The 18534-nt window shown below is 35.4% G+C and overlaps 1 protein-coding gene across 1 annotated transcript in view; it reads left to right on the top strand.

Moving 5' to 3' along the window:
• SEMA3E (semaphorin 3E) overlaps positions 1-18534 on the top strand; it is a 125691-nt gene that overhangs the window by 77942 nt on the left and 29215 nt on the right. The window contains exons 4-5 of the mRNA XM_041413378.1: positions 834-953; positions 15433-15526. Of these exons, the coding sequence (XP_041269312.1) occupies positions 834-953; positions 15433-15526 (214 nt within the window). The remainder of the gene's footprint in view (positions 1-833; positions 954-15432; positions 15527-18534) is intronic.

Below are 18534 nucleotides of genomic sequence, written 5' to 3'. Positions count from 1 at the left end.
TTAAAATGTCTTGTACTTGATGTGACTCTTAAAGCTCAGGGTTCTAAGTTGCAGAAATGTTGAGCAATGAATTGAAGTGAACAGTAATTTTGCTCCACTCATAGAAACCATTATAAGATGCCAAAAATAAAAAAATCTAAATCCAAATCCCAGGTGTCCCAAAATCAATGGATACTTTCATCTCACTCTCTCCATTTCTAGTTTAGCACAGGAATATTGACCCCACTGTTTGAAAATGTTTTAATTGTAATATTTATGAAGGTGCAAATACACTAATGAGTCCCAAAATATTGCCCTGGGGGAAATGAATATTTCTTTTTTAAAAGGGTTTAAACAGTGGAAACAGACAATGTGTCTATACAATATTAAAAATATTGATTAACAATTAATTATAACATAAATTAATCGTGCAATAAAAATGATATTTTTATCGAGATAAAGTATTTAACTCCAGAGAGAAGATGTTTGCTGACCATTCACATCTTCTGCTGTGAATCTTATGTATGTGTCCTGTGTATCCAATAATACATAGTTAAGATCTATTCAAATGTCAGATTATCTCCATGACTAAAGAAGCACAAAAGTGTGTTTTTTATAATTTAGTAACTCCTAACTGTTTAAGCATCTAAAAGAAAACATGATCAATCAGTGCTCTAAACTTGCTTTTTTAATGTAAAAATGCCCACCCATGAAACTTATGGCACAGAGTTAGTAACATGAAGTGAAATAGAATAGACAGATTCAATATTAGAAAATCACCTATGGGCATATAAGATATTAAAAAAAAATTTAAAAGCTAATATTTCCCCATGTTTATTTTTTACATAAACTAGGATGAATGTGCAAATTACATCCGTGTCCTTCACCGATACAACAGGACCCATCTTCTGGCTTGTGGAACAGGAGCTTTTGATCCACTCTGTACTTTTGTAAGAGCTGGACATCCATCAGAGGTAAGAAATTTGGTTTATAGTACTGATTCTTTCAGTCTAGATTCCTGTAAAGCCTCTGTGGTTAAAAATAAATATTCAAGTTCAGTTGTTCACAGCTCTCATCTGATAGATATTTTCCCTGATGAAGTGTAATGCTGAACTACAATTCAGTTTATAATCAGAGGAACTCACTGATACTTAAAATATATTCTGGAGAATTATGCAAAGAATCCAAAGACTTTTTTGTCTTAGTTTTTTTGGTGTGTTTTTCACTGGATAAGCTTATATAGTAATTCTTAAGAAAAAAAGATTAAATTTTTGGAGGGAGTTATAGCTAAATCTCTTGGAGTTTGGTTTTTTGTCTTTTTATTTTTTTAATTGCATCATATATCAAAATATGTGTTAGTTTGATGGGAGACTGAATTTCTTAATGAATCTTTGGTAAATTCAGCTTCTTTATACTGGTCTTGTTCAGCAAATACATGTAAGCTCCTTAATGATGCTTTCAGCTGAGTGAAACAGTATTGCAGAGATCAATAAGAAGAACATATCATCAATATTTTGAATATATTTCTTATGCAAAAATAGAAATTATCTGGATGTCTCAGGAACTGGGATCCTTTCTGTCTCAGCTATATTAGAGCAGGTTTAAAGACTCAGCAGAAGCACCAACCTCTCATTTTAAATTAGCATGTAAAACTCCTTGGGCATCAGATCTAGGCTGCTGAAGGGACACGTGATGACAGCTTTAGGAACTGAAGGACTCTTGGAAATGCACTTTGTGAGGTGGGACTTAATAGATGGAGATGACTTATGACCCAAAGAAAAGATTGCTTTTAACTGGCAGGTGTCAGGTCAATGTTTGGTTCCTGGTGGAGCTGAGCCCTTGTCATGGACCTGATGCTACAGCACCATCCAAGAGAATTCTTGCTTTCCCCTATTGCCAGGAACTCTTGTTTTGAATAAATATTAATCTCATATATAAAGTTTTTTAAAGCATACTCATGGAAATGACTAGGGGATTTACTTCTGGCAAATGTTTTTGATTAATCTTTTCTGAGTAATGATACATCCTTACGTCAAAACAAATGAGAACAACATCACCAGAAGCAATCTCCAAGGATCCAGTCCATGCTGTGCACCTCCAACTGCTGTCAAAATAAAAAGCATCTCAGAAGTTAGGACTCTAGCACAGCACTTAGATTCAGAGTTGTATGAATTGCAGAAATGCATCGTCTTCTGAAATTAAGGAAGGAGCTGGATAATAAGCAATGTTAAAATAAGGCAAATTTGCATGTCTTCTTTGTTCCTCTCACAAACCTTCTGTCAGGCTTCCAGGTAGAGTTTGAAGGAAGTAATAGCTGTATATGTAGGAACACTATTTTAGAAAGCATAAACAACAGACTAATAAAAAAAAGAAGCCAACCAAACAAAAAATGAGAAACAAGATAGATATGACTGTGTTGCCCATCATTATCCCCTTATCTTATCCTTCCTTCCCCTATTTTTGTTTATTATTCTCTCTTGTCACACTGAGGTTCTAAAACTTTACCCACACTGAAATCATGGGAAAAATTCCTTTTTTTTTTTTTTTTGTTGTGTAGACAGGAAATATATTTTCTACACTAACAAGTAGCCTGTTTCCTGTTATCTGAAAAGCTGACCATCAGGATTAAAAAAGACAGATGCCATTTATATGGTAGGTTAAAAATAACATATGGTATGTGGCTGAGTGGGCAAATAGTAATCTTGCTTTCTTTGAGTGATAAGGACATGGTGTAACTGCAGGAAGTGAAAGGACAAGATCCTTCTGCAGAAAACTGCAGCTCAGTCTCTGCTGATCTGTCTGGTCAGAGTGCTCTCTTCCTAAAACATCTAATTACTCTCCTCTATTTCTTCCACCTCATCTCTCTGACCATTTTCTCACTGTCTGACTGTCATGGAAAGGACAGTAGCAAATGAAACAGTACTTAAAATATGACTATAAACCTTTTTACACCTCCTCATGCCTGAGTAACAAAAGGTATGTTTAAGGCTCATATATATTTGAACAATGTCACTTCTCAGACATGTTGAGGTGTAAGTGTGGAATGTAGGAAAGGAGGGAGCCCTTTATGACAAATTTCTGTGTATCCAGATACATAACTAATGCAGCATCTGAAGGTAGATGCACACTTTCACATGGAACTATTAACCAGCAGTATCAGCATAGAAAAATACTTGCTCTGTCATCAGGGACCTTAACTAGAAATTTCAACAGCACTCCCTGAGCTGATAGATTGGGAAGGATGGGACCCTGTCAATAAAAACTGCAGGATTCTTAAGTTATGATGGTATATAAATATAACCCAGAGATGAATTTAGAGAGGGATTTCAGCATGTAACAGAATGGCAGGACTGTATCTTCTGCAACATTGCCTCTTCCTATTTTCTGAGCAGGCCAAAGAGGAACGTGGTGGAACCCAACATCTAATTAAGGCTCTGGATCTTGGTGATCACTAGTCCCATGTTGCAGGGACATTTATTTCATAGTTGGCTTCCAACAAAAGTTTGCATAGCCATCCATTTCTGAATAGCCATTTGGTAAGAAAATGAAGCATTGCTGGTTTTCCTTTGAAATGTGAAGATTTCCCAAAGCCATGATCACAGGCACACTGTATGGCATCCTGATTTAGCATGGGTTTGTGAGGTGCAGTGCAGTTTGTGAAAAGGAGCATTCTGCCTCCTGTGTAAAATCTTACATACTTATACAACCACAAATTCATCTTTTCATATCATAACCAGGTTTGAGCTGTGTCTTGCAGAACACTGAGCTCTTGTCAACAAATCATGAAACCAAAAGGAGATTTCCAAAAATAAGCAGAATTTGATTGCTTCATTGGCAGGTCATTATACCGTGGAACTGCCTTAAAAACAGAACATCTAATGTTCTTGAAAAACACAGCAATAATGTCCACTTCCCAGCCAGTCTCTCTAGAAAGTATTATCCTTACTATGAAGTGAATGAAATGTGCTTTGAAACCTTTCACGTGCACATTGTGCTATGATAGATTACAGCTTCTTTTGCGCTTTCCGTGGTTACAGAAATTTCACTAAGCCATGCATTTTGTCTTAATGTGTTGATCATAGAAACCAACCAAGAAATAAATATTGGTTTTATTTAATTCTACATCTAACTTGTGTTGTACCACCAGGGTATAACCAAATATATTTTTCTAAATCAAATTACTTATAAGTTCTATTATACACTATATATCCATTTGAATGATTAAATATAAAATTGTTTACTGCATTCTATTCCAATATTGGTTTAATTGATTTCACTTAGGAATTCCAGGCTGTTCAGTCTCATAAAGAAGTTTCAGTTATTATATTTCTAAAAATATAGAAGTATAGTCACTGACAGAAGCTTTTTATCTTTTTCTCTGTTTCTAATTACTTTGATCAATGTTGCTTTTCCAAATTTAAACATTTCGGCAAAATACCCAATGTTTTTCTGCCGTTTAGAATTAAGTTACAAATTAGGAAAAGTAAGAGTGCTGACTTTGCAGACAAAACTACTGGTGTTTGCTACAGAACATATTAGGAAGTCTTGTCCAAGAAAACATAGGCAAGTTAAATGCCAGCCAGTAACTGAATTCATTATCTCTGACTTCATGAAATGTTTCCAAATGTCAAAAATCAGTGCAGGTCAGAAAAGGTTGGGTTCTTTCGTAGTAATTTTGGTTGGTTGGTTGGTTTTTGGGTGTTTTTTTTTTTTTTTTTTTGTTTTTTTTTTTTTTTATTTCATCAGAAATTAAGGTGAATTCGTTAAATAAACATTATTTTACCTGGAGAAAGAAGAGTCAGACACCCTGCACCCCAAATTTCTCATGAGGAAATGCATATGCATCCTTCCCATCTACACTGCAAGAGAAAATCTGAGAATCTGAGATAAGTCTTCAAACAAGATATAGAAGATGAAGAAAAGTTCAGAAAAAAAAAAATCTTATTTTGCTTTGATTCCCACCAAATTGACATTTTTCTCTCTTGTTGACTTTGATGCCAGCAAGGCAGGGTGGGTCAGGGAAAGGGGGAGCACCTGCATTTAGTGTCTTCCTTTTGCATTTATATAAACTTCTCACTTTTGGCGGGTGACAAGTGCTGAAGGAAGTGCTTTCTGTCTCAGTCATCTAGCTGCTAGTAAACGGGTACTCTGGCAATGTTCTGTATAGCTCAAAATACCCTGGGAGAATTTTAATGAACCTTAGATAAATCAGAGGACCTGCAGTCAGGTAGTGCTTTATCTTTATGAGTTATCTATTCAGTAGAGCAATAGGTTGTAGGGGTGTCCTGGAGGCTTTCCAGTGATCCGTACTGCCTTATTCACTAACTCACAAAACACCTTTAACACGTCCACATGGGAGTTTCACTGAAACTAAAAATTACTCTGCCTCCATAGGACCTGCAAAATTAGTAGAAATTCCAAAAGAAAACAATGTGCAGAAACAATATCCCAAGTTTTTGCAAGCTACATGGGGACAAGATAGAGCTGATTCCTGAAGACGAAGGCATCTCTGCATGACAAAACCTGTTGAGGGAATTAAATTTATGAGAAAGAGCTATGCATGAAAAATTTTTCCTCCATAACACACTGTAAATTTTTAATATGTACATGGAGCTGGCAGGGTGCCATTTCAGTGCCTCATTTAACTCAGTAAACTGCCTCCAGCTGTATTTCTCCACCTCAGAAGGCTGATAGATTAAGCCACCCTTTCCACAAAATGCACTGGTGGTTTTTGGGATTCTCCTCTAGGTGTTCCTAATCTGATGTATTCCTTGTTATGTTATTTGCTCCTCAATTTGCCAATTGCATTTCTCCTTACCAGGGAAAACCAGTTCTAAATTCTGAGTCTTTAGTCCTGTTAGAGAGGACTTGCATTTTGTAAGCAGCAGGTGTATTTTTTTGCTTGGAAGACTGTTCAGTCAAATTGGAAGTTTTTCTTTCTAATCTACGTTGCCTTTAATATCTTGTTGAGTGTGGGGAATGACACTTATTTTTCTACACATTCTGTGGTTCAATGTAAAACCAAGACAAGGTTCAATTGTGCAATAAGATTTCTGTTTACCCTCCACACCAAGCAAATGTAGTCAACATGAGCTCCACAGCTCTTGCTTTAACAAACTAGAGTGAATTCACATGCAAGTCATGAAAGAATATGCCAGTCATATCTCAGTTTATCTTTGACATGGCATAAATCTTCTGCTCTTGACCAGCATGTGGTAATGTCGTCATTCTTCCAGCTTTGTTGAGAAACAAAATTATAGACATATTTCTATCTATTATTTTACAATAAGAAAGTTGTTTCTGATGTATTTTTATAATCAAAACAAGCAATGACCTGCCAAGCTGATCCCTCTCCATGCTTGTTCCTATTACCTCATCTCCACAGTGTTTTCAGAGGATTAAGGCGGAGGAACATCTGGTTTCACTGACCAAATAGAAGTGGGTGTTGGTCAGTTCTTCATTAGATAGAATGTGTGACAAATTTTTGCCCTGAAAATATTTGCTTAGAGACACAGTGTCCTTCTGCATGGGTGAAAAGCCACCATTTGGAGCACCATCCACTAAACAGATACGAAGTTCTGCCAAGTCGGTAACACAGGTCATAAAATCTTTTACCAGAGGGGTTCATTTACATCTTTTGGTCTACATGCCCACTCCACACACTGCCAAATTGCACCAAAACATCTATGCACCCCCACACATCATTTAGATTAAAGCATTTCATGTTCTGGAAGCTGAATATGCATACATTTCAAGAGAGGTTAAAATGGTACCTAACTCAGACAGAAAATTAATTAGGTGAAGGTAACATGTATGCTCACAGAAAACAACAAAGGTGCTGTGCTGCAAAAGGGGATAAGGCATAATACTACTGTTTCTCTGACCTAAATATTAGCTGTTCTAATATTTAATTAATTTTAGTGTTAGGAAATAGCCACTTATTCAAGGTCAATTTTTTCTAGCTTCAGCTTCCTGTCATTTTACCTTGATATTCCTTTGATAGCAAAGTTGAAAAGTCTCCCACTGTCTTTTCCACATATTTCCTCATGTAAGTACCTATGCACAAAGGTCAAGCCACCTCTTCACTTTTTTTTTTTTGATAAGCTGAATAAATATAGCTCCTTAAACCTCCTATCACCAGGACTCCTCAGTCTTATATGTGTCCTTCCTGTGAACTCTCTGCAGTATTTTCACATCTTCTGGAAGTGCAGACACTAGAATCACACATGCTATTCCATGGTGTGTGTACAGGCAAGGTCACTGCCCTACCTCTGTTTGAAATTCCTCATTCATGGACTCAAGTGCTGAGTTCTTGGCACGGTATCTCAATGAGAAATCTCTTTTTAGCAGTTTGCACTTGACCCAAAGTTCTTCACTTGAGCACAAAGTTATCCCAGGTTGCACACTTTGCTGAGGCAGCTAATTATCAGTCTTGTATAACAAGGTAAATGAAGAGATTGCTGGTGTTGCCTGTCAGTGTCAGCTTTAACAAGGCATCTGGGATGTCAAAGATCCTAAATGAGACACCTGAGTCTAATACATGAAAGCAGTCTGAAGAAGGATCTGAACTTCCATCTTCTAGGGTGTTCTGATGTACTTCAGATACAAACTCTGTTCCCCTCTTCCAAGATGCAACACTTTGGATATGGTTGTATTAAAATCTACGTAGTAAGCTTCTGACCTTTAACTCAGTATTCCAAACACTCCATAAACTGAGCTTTCATTAACCTTTTCTCTTTCTTATTTTGGCCCCCTCAGTACTTTTGTAAACTTTACTAGGAAAGAAATCATGTGATTATCTAAATCACTGCTAAATTTAAAAAAAATCATCTTTCTAGCGAAAATAAAATTTAGGAAAACCTTCAGGAAAAGAGCATTCATCAATGATAACTCATAAGAACTGTGCTTTGATATATGTCAACTGTTTGTATTTCTTAATAATTCTACAATGCACATTGTTTATCAAATAGCTATGTACTTAGAGAAATGCTCTGGAGAAAGTCAAGCATTCTGTAACGGCACAGTTGCTCTTATCAGTCATTCTTACATTTATAACAGACAGGTTTTTTGAAAGTGCTCTCCATCCATAAAATGAGGTGAATAACATTCATTACTTTTGAATATTGTCTAAATATGGCCATACATGAAGTGTAAGTTCAATTTGGGAGACTGGTAGAGTGTGTGAGTTGATCAGCCATATGAAATGAATTTTCCATCATATTAGACCTGCCCCTTTGCAAGATTAAACACAGATGGTCCAGGGAGAATGAATCCATACAGAGGAATAATCATGTTATCCCACAGAGAAAGAAATCCTCCACCTGTGTGGTAAATTGATGGGGGTAACTGAAATATTCCAGCTCTCATTATAATGATTTTTAGATTCTGCCGCATTTATTTATGAGAGAAAGTATCTTTCTAAGTGACAGCACTTGGTGAAGTCTATATCATTGTTTGAAGAATAGACTTACAAATCAAGAAGGTGTTATCATAATTAAAGCAAGGAAAAACGTGTTTCATTAATATTTTTGCATTATGAGATGAACCCTTAATATTGTATAATCCATCTATGGAAAATAACTGATATTTTTTCTTATTGGACTGATATCTATATAGAAAGTAAAAATAAGTGTCTAGCAGTTCATCTGTGTCATCAGGAGCCAATGGATCCACCCCTCTGCCCTTTTTTCCAGAATGGCCAGTTTAGACATTCCCAGCTGAAGCTCTGCAAAAGGGCTGTTGGCTGTCTAAGGCTCCACTTCATGGAGAACAGGATATATGAGTCCTTCTGAAATCCATTCCCAGGTTAATGCAGCTGTTCTTTTCATGCCCAACACATCTCTTCCTCCTTTCACCACTAAAGCCTAGAGAGAAGCTCAAACCTTAGAGATGCATCCTTCCTTTTTTATTTCTTCATGACCTTTGTCCCCAGTTGTTGTGCTAGCAATCATTAGATTAGGTCATTAGAGAGAGTTTTATTTGGTATTTGATATGACCCTCACAATCCCCGCACAAGTTTAGCCTGTCAAAACCATGGAAGAGGAAGGGCCTTGGTTAGTGGGGCCCTGTGTAAAGACTCTGCACTTCCCCACTGAAATCCTTTCACTTTTGCTCAGCATTTGTGGACTCTACCTTCTCCTTCCCTTGATTATAAGACTATATCACCATATACTGCTGCTCATACATTTTAATTTTAGAGAATCTTTATGTGGTCCATGAAATTTCATACATATTAACTAGCACATTAGTGCAATATAATCAACATTTCTAATGGCTCTATTCTTTGCCATAAGACCCCTAATGAGTTTATGTGACCAGTTCAAGGTCACACAAAGGTGTCCCTTCTAAAATTCTGATCAATGTAATCACTTCTGCTGAAACACTATGAGCTGCTAAGGGTAAATACCTCTGATTTCTATGTGCACTGTGGTGGGATCTTTTTTTCTTTTGCCAGATTTTTTCACATTCATTAAGTCAGGAAAATATATTATTTCTGTCACTTTAGGCCAGATATTTTGACACAAGTCACAAATTGCTAATCCTTTTGCAAACTCAGACACCAGTCTGACATAGTTCCAGATTTCAAACACATTTTCAGATTGGAGCCCAATGTGTCTTAATCATTTAACTGTGGAATAAAATGCACAGACCTGAAAAATGCATCTGAATTTTTAGGGAGGATTTAATGTCTATAATATTTTATGCACTCTCATCCCATAGGGCGATTGATCTTTTCAGTATGTCACTGGATAGTAAAGAGGATTGAAAACAGATCCTCAGAAGAAATACTACCTCCCAAATAATCTTAATTATGTCAAATAGCAGAGACCTGACTATTGCAGACAGTTTTTGAGGACTCTATTCCTAATATTGTATCCCTATCTGGCTTGGAAAATAAAGTTGATTGAATGCTGAAGGTGTTATTTTAAAAGTTAGTAATCCTCTGACAACGAGAAGAGATTTTTTGCCAGTGCTTAGATCCTTTTGAAAATTAATGTTTGGATTAGTTAAAGAAGACATTACATGCAAAGTTCTTTCCCTGTTGGAGCATCCTTGTCTTGCTCACCCATATACCTGTATGCCTGTTTTATGGTGACTTAAATAGAGCACTGTGCTGCAATAGGAACTTATTAGTATTATTGTAAGTATTTGGAGCACAGGTTCCTTTATATAAACTCAATTATATTCCACTGGGTTTAGATTATTAATTTTTCAATGAATTAGTTGGCTTTGTAGCAATTAGACACCTAGCTAATATATGGGACTATATTTATCAGATAATGCTAATGCGCATTTTTCTTAGCAACAGAATTTAGTCTGCTTAAATACAAAGGGCTAAATAATATGAGACACCTTTTCAGGTATGAACCACTAAGTTATTTCCTGCTGTTGTACAAGGACAAACTATTTTCTTGTAGATCTCTTTTACCACCTGCCCTCTTGATGAGGCAAGTGTATAAATTAAGGCAGGTCATGGAGTTGTGGAGACTTATATCTGAATTATATTTTCTGCTGATTTACAGACATGTTCTGTGATCTTTCAGCTTTTTTTTTTTTTTTTTTTGTTATGGGGAAGTCAAGGTTCATCCTTCCTAAAAGAAGCCTCTGTACTGTGTATTCAGTGTGTCTGTCTATGCTGAAATAAAAATGTAAGGATAAGTATAAAAGAAAGAGAAAAGATGTGAAAAATACTATTTTGAGACTATACAAAACAAAAGAATATTTGCAAAGAAAGTAAATTTATATGTGAATTGATACTAAAACCATTATAGTGTGAAAGAGAATGGAAATCAAGATGAGGTTTGTAAAGCATTTCACTGGTGTAACTGGATTTTTTTTCTTATGTGGGTGATTGAATACTGAGTGAATGCATAGAAATTTTTTGACCATGACAAAAGCTGAAGTGCAATGTACACTCCCATTTTTGATGTTTTAAGAATTGCTTGAATATAAAAAAGAGTGCAACATATATGACACTAGCCCCATGTGGCTTTATTGACAATTTTAAGAGAATGTTTCTCATAGCTTTGCACAAGGAGAGAATCTCTATTTTCTCTATTTTTATTCTTTCCCTGTCAGTTCACTTTGCATATGAACCTCCTTTTTCTAGTTGTCTTCAAAAAAAGACAACTAGAAATGGATAGTAACAAACAGCTTTTGCATGTAATGTCATTCTCACTCTAAACTGAAGAACTAGGAGATGATTAAAGCTGAGAAAGAATTTTGACCAGTGCTTTAGAGTTTTTTTAGTAGTGAATTTAGAGGTTTTTTAGTAGTGAATAGTATAGCCAGTGTTTAAAAATAATCTTAAAAAAATCTTTAGAGGTTTTCCCTACTGTACTCTAAATATGATTTAATATCCAGCAAGGTAAACAATATGGACCTGTTACGAAAAAAAAAAAAAAAAAAACAAAAAAAAAACAAACCCAAAACAAACCAAAGAACCTTGCCAATCACGAAAATGCACAGGCCTCCTTGAGAGCAGACCATGTCAATACTGTTGTAACAAATGCATACACAGTTTAGAGTATCACTAAAGATTATGAAATGGTTTCATTCTCCTTTAAAAAATGCCAGTATGATATGTTTTACTTTTTTTATTGTGTGGAAAATAATATAATTTAAAGTGAAATAACCAAAACACCACAAATTCTCACAGAAAATCAAATTATTTTTCTCTCATAAAAATAATATCCTAGGAAAACACAACTGAAACCTCTGTATCTTTAAGTCCCTGGTTTAGTGAAAAGATACAACTATTGTATTAATGTTCAGAATAGGCTTAGGTACTATGCTGAACAGGAATGGAAGTAAGCATATGTTTTAAATTAATCACATGCATAAGTGTTGTCTTGACCTGGAGCAAAGCAGCACTTGGCATTAGTGAAAGCAATTTTCTGCAACAAAAGTTAAATTCAGTCTTTAAATTTTAATGCCTCTGATTGACCTATTCTTTCACTATTGTGTATAGCCTACATTATTCTAGCCTTCATTGTCTAAAATTATCAATTCATATCAAGTTAGTAGCAAAATGCTGGATGCTTTGAAAATATCTTCTATTTCTTTGAAATAACATTATTATTTTAATATTAGTTGAAAGTCTATTATGTTTCCTGAGTCACTGGTATCATAAATCAAACCCAGAAGCCCATTTCTTTTCCCAAGCTGCATGTAGAAACACGTAATTCCACTCCCAGCCCTCCATATGTGCTTTTGCGTAGTTTTTACCCTAACCACTGAAAAATGCCCATAAAATAAATTGTGATGTTGAATTGATGGGCTGTATAATCTGTGAGGAAACTGTCAGTTTTACCCTGATGCTTCTCAGGGGATTTCATGTCAAAAACTGCAAGGAGGGTTAGAATTATGGAATTAGCCTTCAAAGCTGATTATTAATGTGCAACGCTTATTTCATTTAAACTGGGATCCCATGGAAGCTGACACATCTTACACCTGAACTTCAGTTACTTGCCCCCGTGATAGGAATAACTTATTGCAACCATGGAATATTTGGCATGCTGTCCTAAAAGCTGAAGGTGGAAAATCTCTCTTGGAGGAGTCATTGCTTACATTTTCAGCAACTTTTCAGACAGTTACATGAGTCTGCAAGCATTTATGAGATACACATCCTGCTTTATATCAAAACTAGTGACCTCCTCTTAAAAATTCCACCAAATTGCACTGAAATCCAATTTTTTTGTCTACCACCAGTGTTAACACTAGATTATGTATTTAGGCTACAATCCTTATTCATAAATTCCAGACAATGAAAAAATATTATGCATATTGTTTAGCATTTTCATTCCACAGTCATATAGTTAGCTGTTCTAAACACATTCATGTTATGAATGTTAAAAGAGATGGGTTTGTCTTAACTATTGATTTAATTCTGGTTCTCAGGGAAATTATTAACTACATTAGTAACTTTTTCGTTGTGCTGGTACTATTTTGTGCACATGGATGAAAAGTTCTTCTTCATCATCCAGGAGACTCCACCACTGGCCACATCTCCCTGCTGCGAGGACCAGTGGCATTTTATCAGGGGAAGACCAAAATATAAAGTGTGTTTTATGATGATCTGGTGGAATCATGTCTCCTCCAACAGCAAGAAAGCTTTCAGTTTCTATTCCCTACACAGGACCGAATGAGAGCCACAAACTATGCACCAGGAAGAGAAGAATAATGTATGAATTTTTAACTCTTGGTTTGTCTCTCCACTTACTTCTAAATCTTTATTGAGCCAACTCACTGAAAAATAGTTTAGTTGAGGTCCTGGAGAAACTATTTAATGAGTAACTTTATTTTGAATACCCAACTAGAGAATACATAACTTCAGATGGGTTTTAGAAATATTTCCTTTACAGCAATTTTTATGCCGTTTGGCTCCCAAGTACTTTTTCAGTATTTCAGAAAGTTTTTCTTTTCCTTCCTGAGTTCACCTCACTCTTTTTTTATCCATTGTTGACTCAAAATGTTACAGTATTTAGTCTTGAAAAATACATGGTATGTGGTGTTTGAAAAGTATGGAATGGGACTGAGATTTCCACACACAGGGAAATATTTCTTCATTGTTTGACATTTACCCAACAGCAGAGGGGGAATAGTTACTACTGATGTGAAATTGTTGCTGATACAGCATAAAACAATATTCCTGCAACATCAGTCTCTACCCAAGACAGTTATTTTCTGCTACATCAGCTTTAACAACCAGGCACTAATGTACCAGGGTTAGGCCAACAAAGAAGCTTCTGGACAGGTGAGATTATAAGTGCTTTGTTACCTCATGAGATTTACGTCCATAATCTAAAATGTATATGGCTTTTGCTTTATTTTATTTTATTTTATTTTATTTTATTATTCTATTATATTGTATAAGCTTGTATTTTTTGTATAAGCTCTCTAACTACTGGGAATGTTTCTTTTTGACCAGAAGTTGCTGCAAAATTGCATGTATGATTTAGACAGTTGAGAATGGAAGACAGGTACACCAGCTTGTCTGATCTGGGGATTAAGATGTGAATAATCCTTTGAAGTCAAGGGGCTTATGACAAATTTAAGATTTACTGTTTTAAATTAAATGCAAATAAAGATTCAATTATTTGTCAATCAGGGGGAACTAAGAGCTCTACAACTTTTCACTTTCCTTATATCTTTTACTACTATTATTATTATTATAATTATTATTATTTTTATCTTTCACTTTTCCACCTTCTGCTTCTTTGGTCCTCATCTTTTTAGTTTCTGGGGCAATTGTACTTGCTTGAGTATATTTAAGTTTTAGATTATCAAGATTTTTTTTCTGTGCAAATACTGAGTTAGTCTAATAAATATGTGAAAAGTCCAGTCTAATAAAACTTGATTTTTATGACTAAAAAGTCCCTTGGACATTTTTGATAATGTGCTCTGTAAGGGAGAGACTGAGACAAGTATTTCTCAAAATTCTGGGGGATTTGGTTTCCTGTTGCATGTAACTTTATGCCTCACAAAATATTTGTCTCATATATTAGGAAAATGAACCTGAGACTTAGTTTAATGAACAGGTAGGTTACATTTATCCAATATGTTGATATAATCTGCATTTCAGTGGGCTTTTGAGTAAAACTTCACAAAGAACTGGAACTACTAAATTATCAAAATATTTGCTTGTCACACACTTGATGGCTGCGTGGCATATTTTTAATCAAGTTTTCATAGCTTTCTATCTGTTTGCCCTTTTATTTTCCCCTTTCTCTATGTTTTTGGCATGCTCTTCTGTTAACATCTAAATTAAAAATATTGTGCTCTCACTTGATATTTTAATCAGACATTAATGGGCTTTTCTGTGAAAGCTGAGACAAATGTACCATTGCAAATGAAAATTTAAATTGTAAATTCTTTCTCAGTCTTTACAGCCTTATAGAGACAATTTAAACCAAGTTGCCAATATTTTTTATACCCATATTCTGTTAAATCCACTGAAGAAATCACATCTGCTCTGAAAACTGTAACTGGGGATTCATTCCTAAACATACTTCTATGAAGAATATATATAAACATCTCCAAGCTATGAAGAGAAGATAACACAGTCTGATATATTTAATAACTACTGGGAAAAAAAAAATTGTTTAAGGGGGGAAAACACATTCCATGGTGAGATATCTATTTAATGTTTAGATAATTTGGAGAAAAGATAGAGGAATCTTTCCTCCCTAATCCCACAGAAATGAAAAAAGTGCAATTTTAGTGCATAGCTTTCTGATTCTTTTTGGGCAGTGCACAACAAAGGTGATTTGTAGAAACCCAGAGAATTTTTTTTACTAGTACATCAGTGAGCAACCATAATTGTGTTTTCTCCCTAATGAAGTCAATCCTCTACAAAGGTATAACAAAGTTAAAGCTTGCCACTAAGGACTGTGTTTCTTTGCCTGTAGGGTTTATGGTGTTCTCTGTCTTTTTTTTTTTATTTTATTTAAGGATCATCTGTTTCAACTGGAATCGCACAAATTTGAGAGAGGACGAGGCAGGTGCCCTTTTGACCCCAGTTCTTCCTTCACCTCTATCTTAATTGGTAATGATCTTTATGTCACAAGCTTCACAGTCCTGTCAATCTGTCATTCTGAGTCTCTTTCTTCAGCACACCAGTGTTGTCAGCCTTCCACTGCAATCTTCCACATGTCAGACTTAATCCTTGTGGTGCTGCCCACATTAATATTACATTCCAGGCAGCATTAACTACAGCAAGGGTGTCTCACTGAAGTGAAATGTTGAATGACATGTGCCATCCTGAAGGTAATTGATTGTTGTGTAATTATGGAAATAATAATTTCCCGCTTTCCTTAAAAGCAAAGAAGCATGACTGGCTTAGCCATTTACACCACTTTTGTTTTCATCTACTGAGATGAATCTGAGCGACAAGCACCCTGTAAAAATGTGAATTTAAATGTTTTTATATCAGGCTTTATTGATTATATAAATTACCATTTTTGAGATGCTTTTTATTTTTTCATTTCAATACTGCCTTCTAACAAAACTATCGCAAACTGGTGATTCTGTGTTAGAAGAGTTGATCTCATACTCAAAAGATATAAAAATAGAATTCATTCTAAGTTCTGCCTTGCCAGGAAACTGTGCTAAGATAGTGCTCCTCTGGGCCTTGATGGGAAGTGTAGCACTATAGGACTGGGATCTTTGGAGCTGTGATATAGCAAACCATATGGGCTTTCCTCCAAAATGTTTTCTTAAAACATTTTGTGAGATGAAGCAAAGACAGTGTTGGCACTATTGACTAACTGTACAATGACTAAAAATAGCCTGGAACAGCAGGTAAACAGTAAAAGCTCGATGGAGTTAGGGAGTAGCACAAGGATTTCTGGGTTTAGAAAGCATGAACAGAAACTGAGCATTCAAAAGGGATATAGATTAAAATAAAGAGCTAGAAAAAGAAGCTGAAGATTAAATAAATTTTCTATTTTCAGGGATTAAAAAAGAGGATTTTAGGGCCCTTTTGATATTTACATTTGTCTCTGCATCTTAAAATCAGGCAACTAAATTCTCTGATGATTAACTACAATGGTTTCCATGGTGGTGATGAAATATCGGTCATGAGTGACAGCTGTGTTTTTACATGCTAGGTTTATTTATTCCTTTACATTAACAAATTAATTAAAAGAAGAATCTTCAGTAGTAATGACAAATCTTTCAGACTGCAGCAATTCATCAAAATATCCTTTAATTTCATTTTAAAAAGTAAATTAGAGCTCTAATTCTTAAGAGTTAGTGGGTTAAGAAGTCATAGAAGAATCAGAAAAACACACTGTATTTTGCCTGACCCTTCAAAATCCATGAAGCACAGATTGTCATGCTTTTATCCCACCCTTATTCCTAAATTGTTTCTACAGTTTTTGACAGATTCCAGTCTCAGCTTAGCCTGGGAACAAAGACTCACAGAATTGCTGTAGGCCTGAAACCTCACAGGTCTAATCTTGAAGTCCTTCTTAACCTTTCCTCAGAAAGAACTAAGTAAATAAATTAACCTGATCATGTTCCTACTGTGAGATCAATGTGAATTTTATTTGCTTAAATGGAAGCCAGATTGTCCCACTGAGCTTTAAGAGTTTGCCTGAATTATGGGAGGTCCTATGGATCCTCATATTTTTATCTGAAGGAGAAAAAAATTCCTTTACCCTTCCCTGGTAAAGGCTGATTAGAGTCTTGGAAGTCCATTGACAAAGATATCTGACAAAACTAAAAATTCTGTAATGTAGCAAGATTAAAAGGAGAAAATAATTTTTTTTTCAGATCACTGATACACCAAAAAACAGACTAACTTTGACCTCTTCATCAAAACTAGCAAAGTATGTAGAGGCTATTTTTCTAGCTATCCATTAGGAAATTCTATAATTTCAAGTTGTCATTCAATGATATTTTAAAAGCATAAGAAAATTCTTCCAATATTTTATTATTTTATTTATTATTTAATATTTTTAACTATTGGAGTTATACACTTTCAACACTTAGGAAGATTATCTTAAAGAAGTTTGGATTTCCATTTATTCTATTTTATTCTACAAACTTCTACTACCCAGAGACACACAGTTCACAGAATAAAATGCTGCACCTTAGACTCCAGGATGTATGTCGTTTGTCTCTGCAGGTAGCCAGTTGAAAAGGTTGGGAGACCTAGATACAAACGTAGTGAGTAATAATCTTTAACTGACATTTGAGAATGAGAAGATTTCTAATGCCAAATGCACTGAGAAGGAAGGGATGCTTCTTCATTTAGATGAGCACTGAGTTCAGCTCATGATGGACATTACCCCATGACAGGAGAAGCAAACTACACCATGCACCCTCCAGGACTGGTCTTCCAGTCCTTCTTCCAATGCTTGGAGGTTTAATTCTTCATCATGCACATCAATTTTCTTAGAAAGTGAAATCTTCTCCAGGTATGAAGTCAGCATGATGTTGGAGGCTGCACCCCAGAGCTGTCTGCACTCTCTCATGCAGGTTCAGCCAATGTGCATGTCCTTGAAAAGGTTTTATGCAAACCTGTTGGAAAAGCACACGCCAGCACCTTCTTCCTACTAAGGAAAGTGTTCAAAACCTTCTCCCACCTCGGCCCCTCACATGAACACAGCACCTACACCAGCATGGCCATTGACTAACAGTGAGGATTAGGCTAACAAGAAAACTTTACATACCTCTTATAAAGTTTTATATGATTTTAAAATCATTATCTTGAAAGATCATTTGCACCATAACCATTTAGGACCAGATTTAGCTGGATTAGTTTAGGAAGAAAGATAATCTCTTGTTCCCCATCTCTTTATGTATTTCAGCACAAGAGTTAAGATACCCAATCCAAGAAAGCAACAGTTCATGACTTGGCTTTAAAATTAAATATCTGTGCTGTTCTAAGCATTATTGTAGGTTATCTGACCCACTAGTGAAGTAGCTTGTGATGAATTCCTCAAGATACGAACAACTAATTTATTGCCAGCATCAGGAAACAGAATGGAAGTTGGATGGCAGACAGACTGAATAAAATGTTTATGTTTAGCTCAATGGTATATAAAA

Source organism: Onychostruthus taczanowskii, unplaced genomic scaffold, assembly GCF_017590055.1.
Source record: "Onychostruthus taczanowskii isolate IOZ18803 unplaced genomic scaffold, ASM1759005v1 scaffold41, whole genome shotgun sequence".
NCBI classification, from domain to species: Eukaryota; Metazoa; Chordata; class Aves; order Passeriformes; family Passeridae; genus Onychostruthus; species Onychostruthus taczanowskii.
Note: the sequence above shows the minus strand (reverse complement) of the source record. Positions and strands in the feature narration are given on the sequence as shown.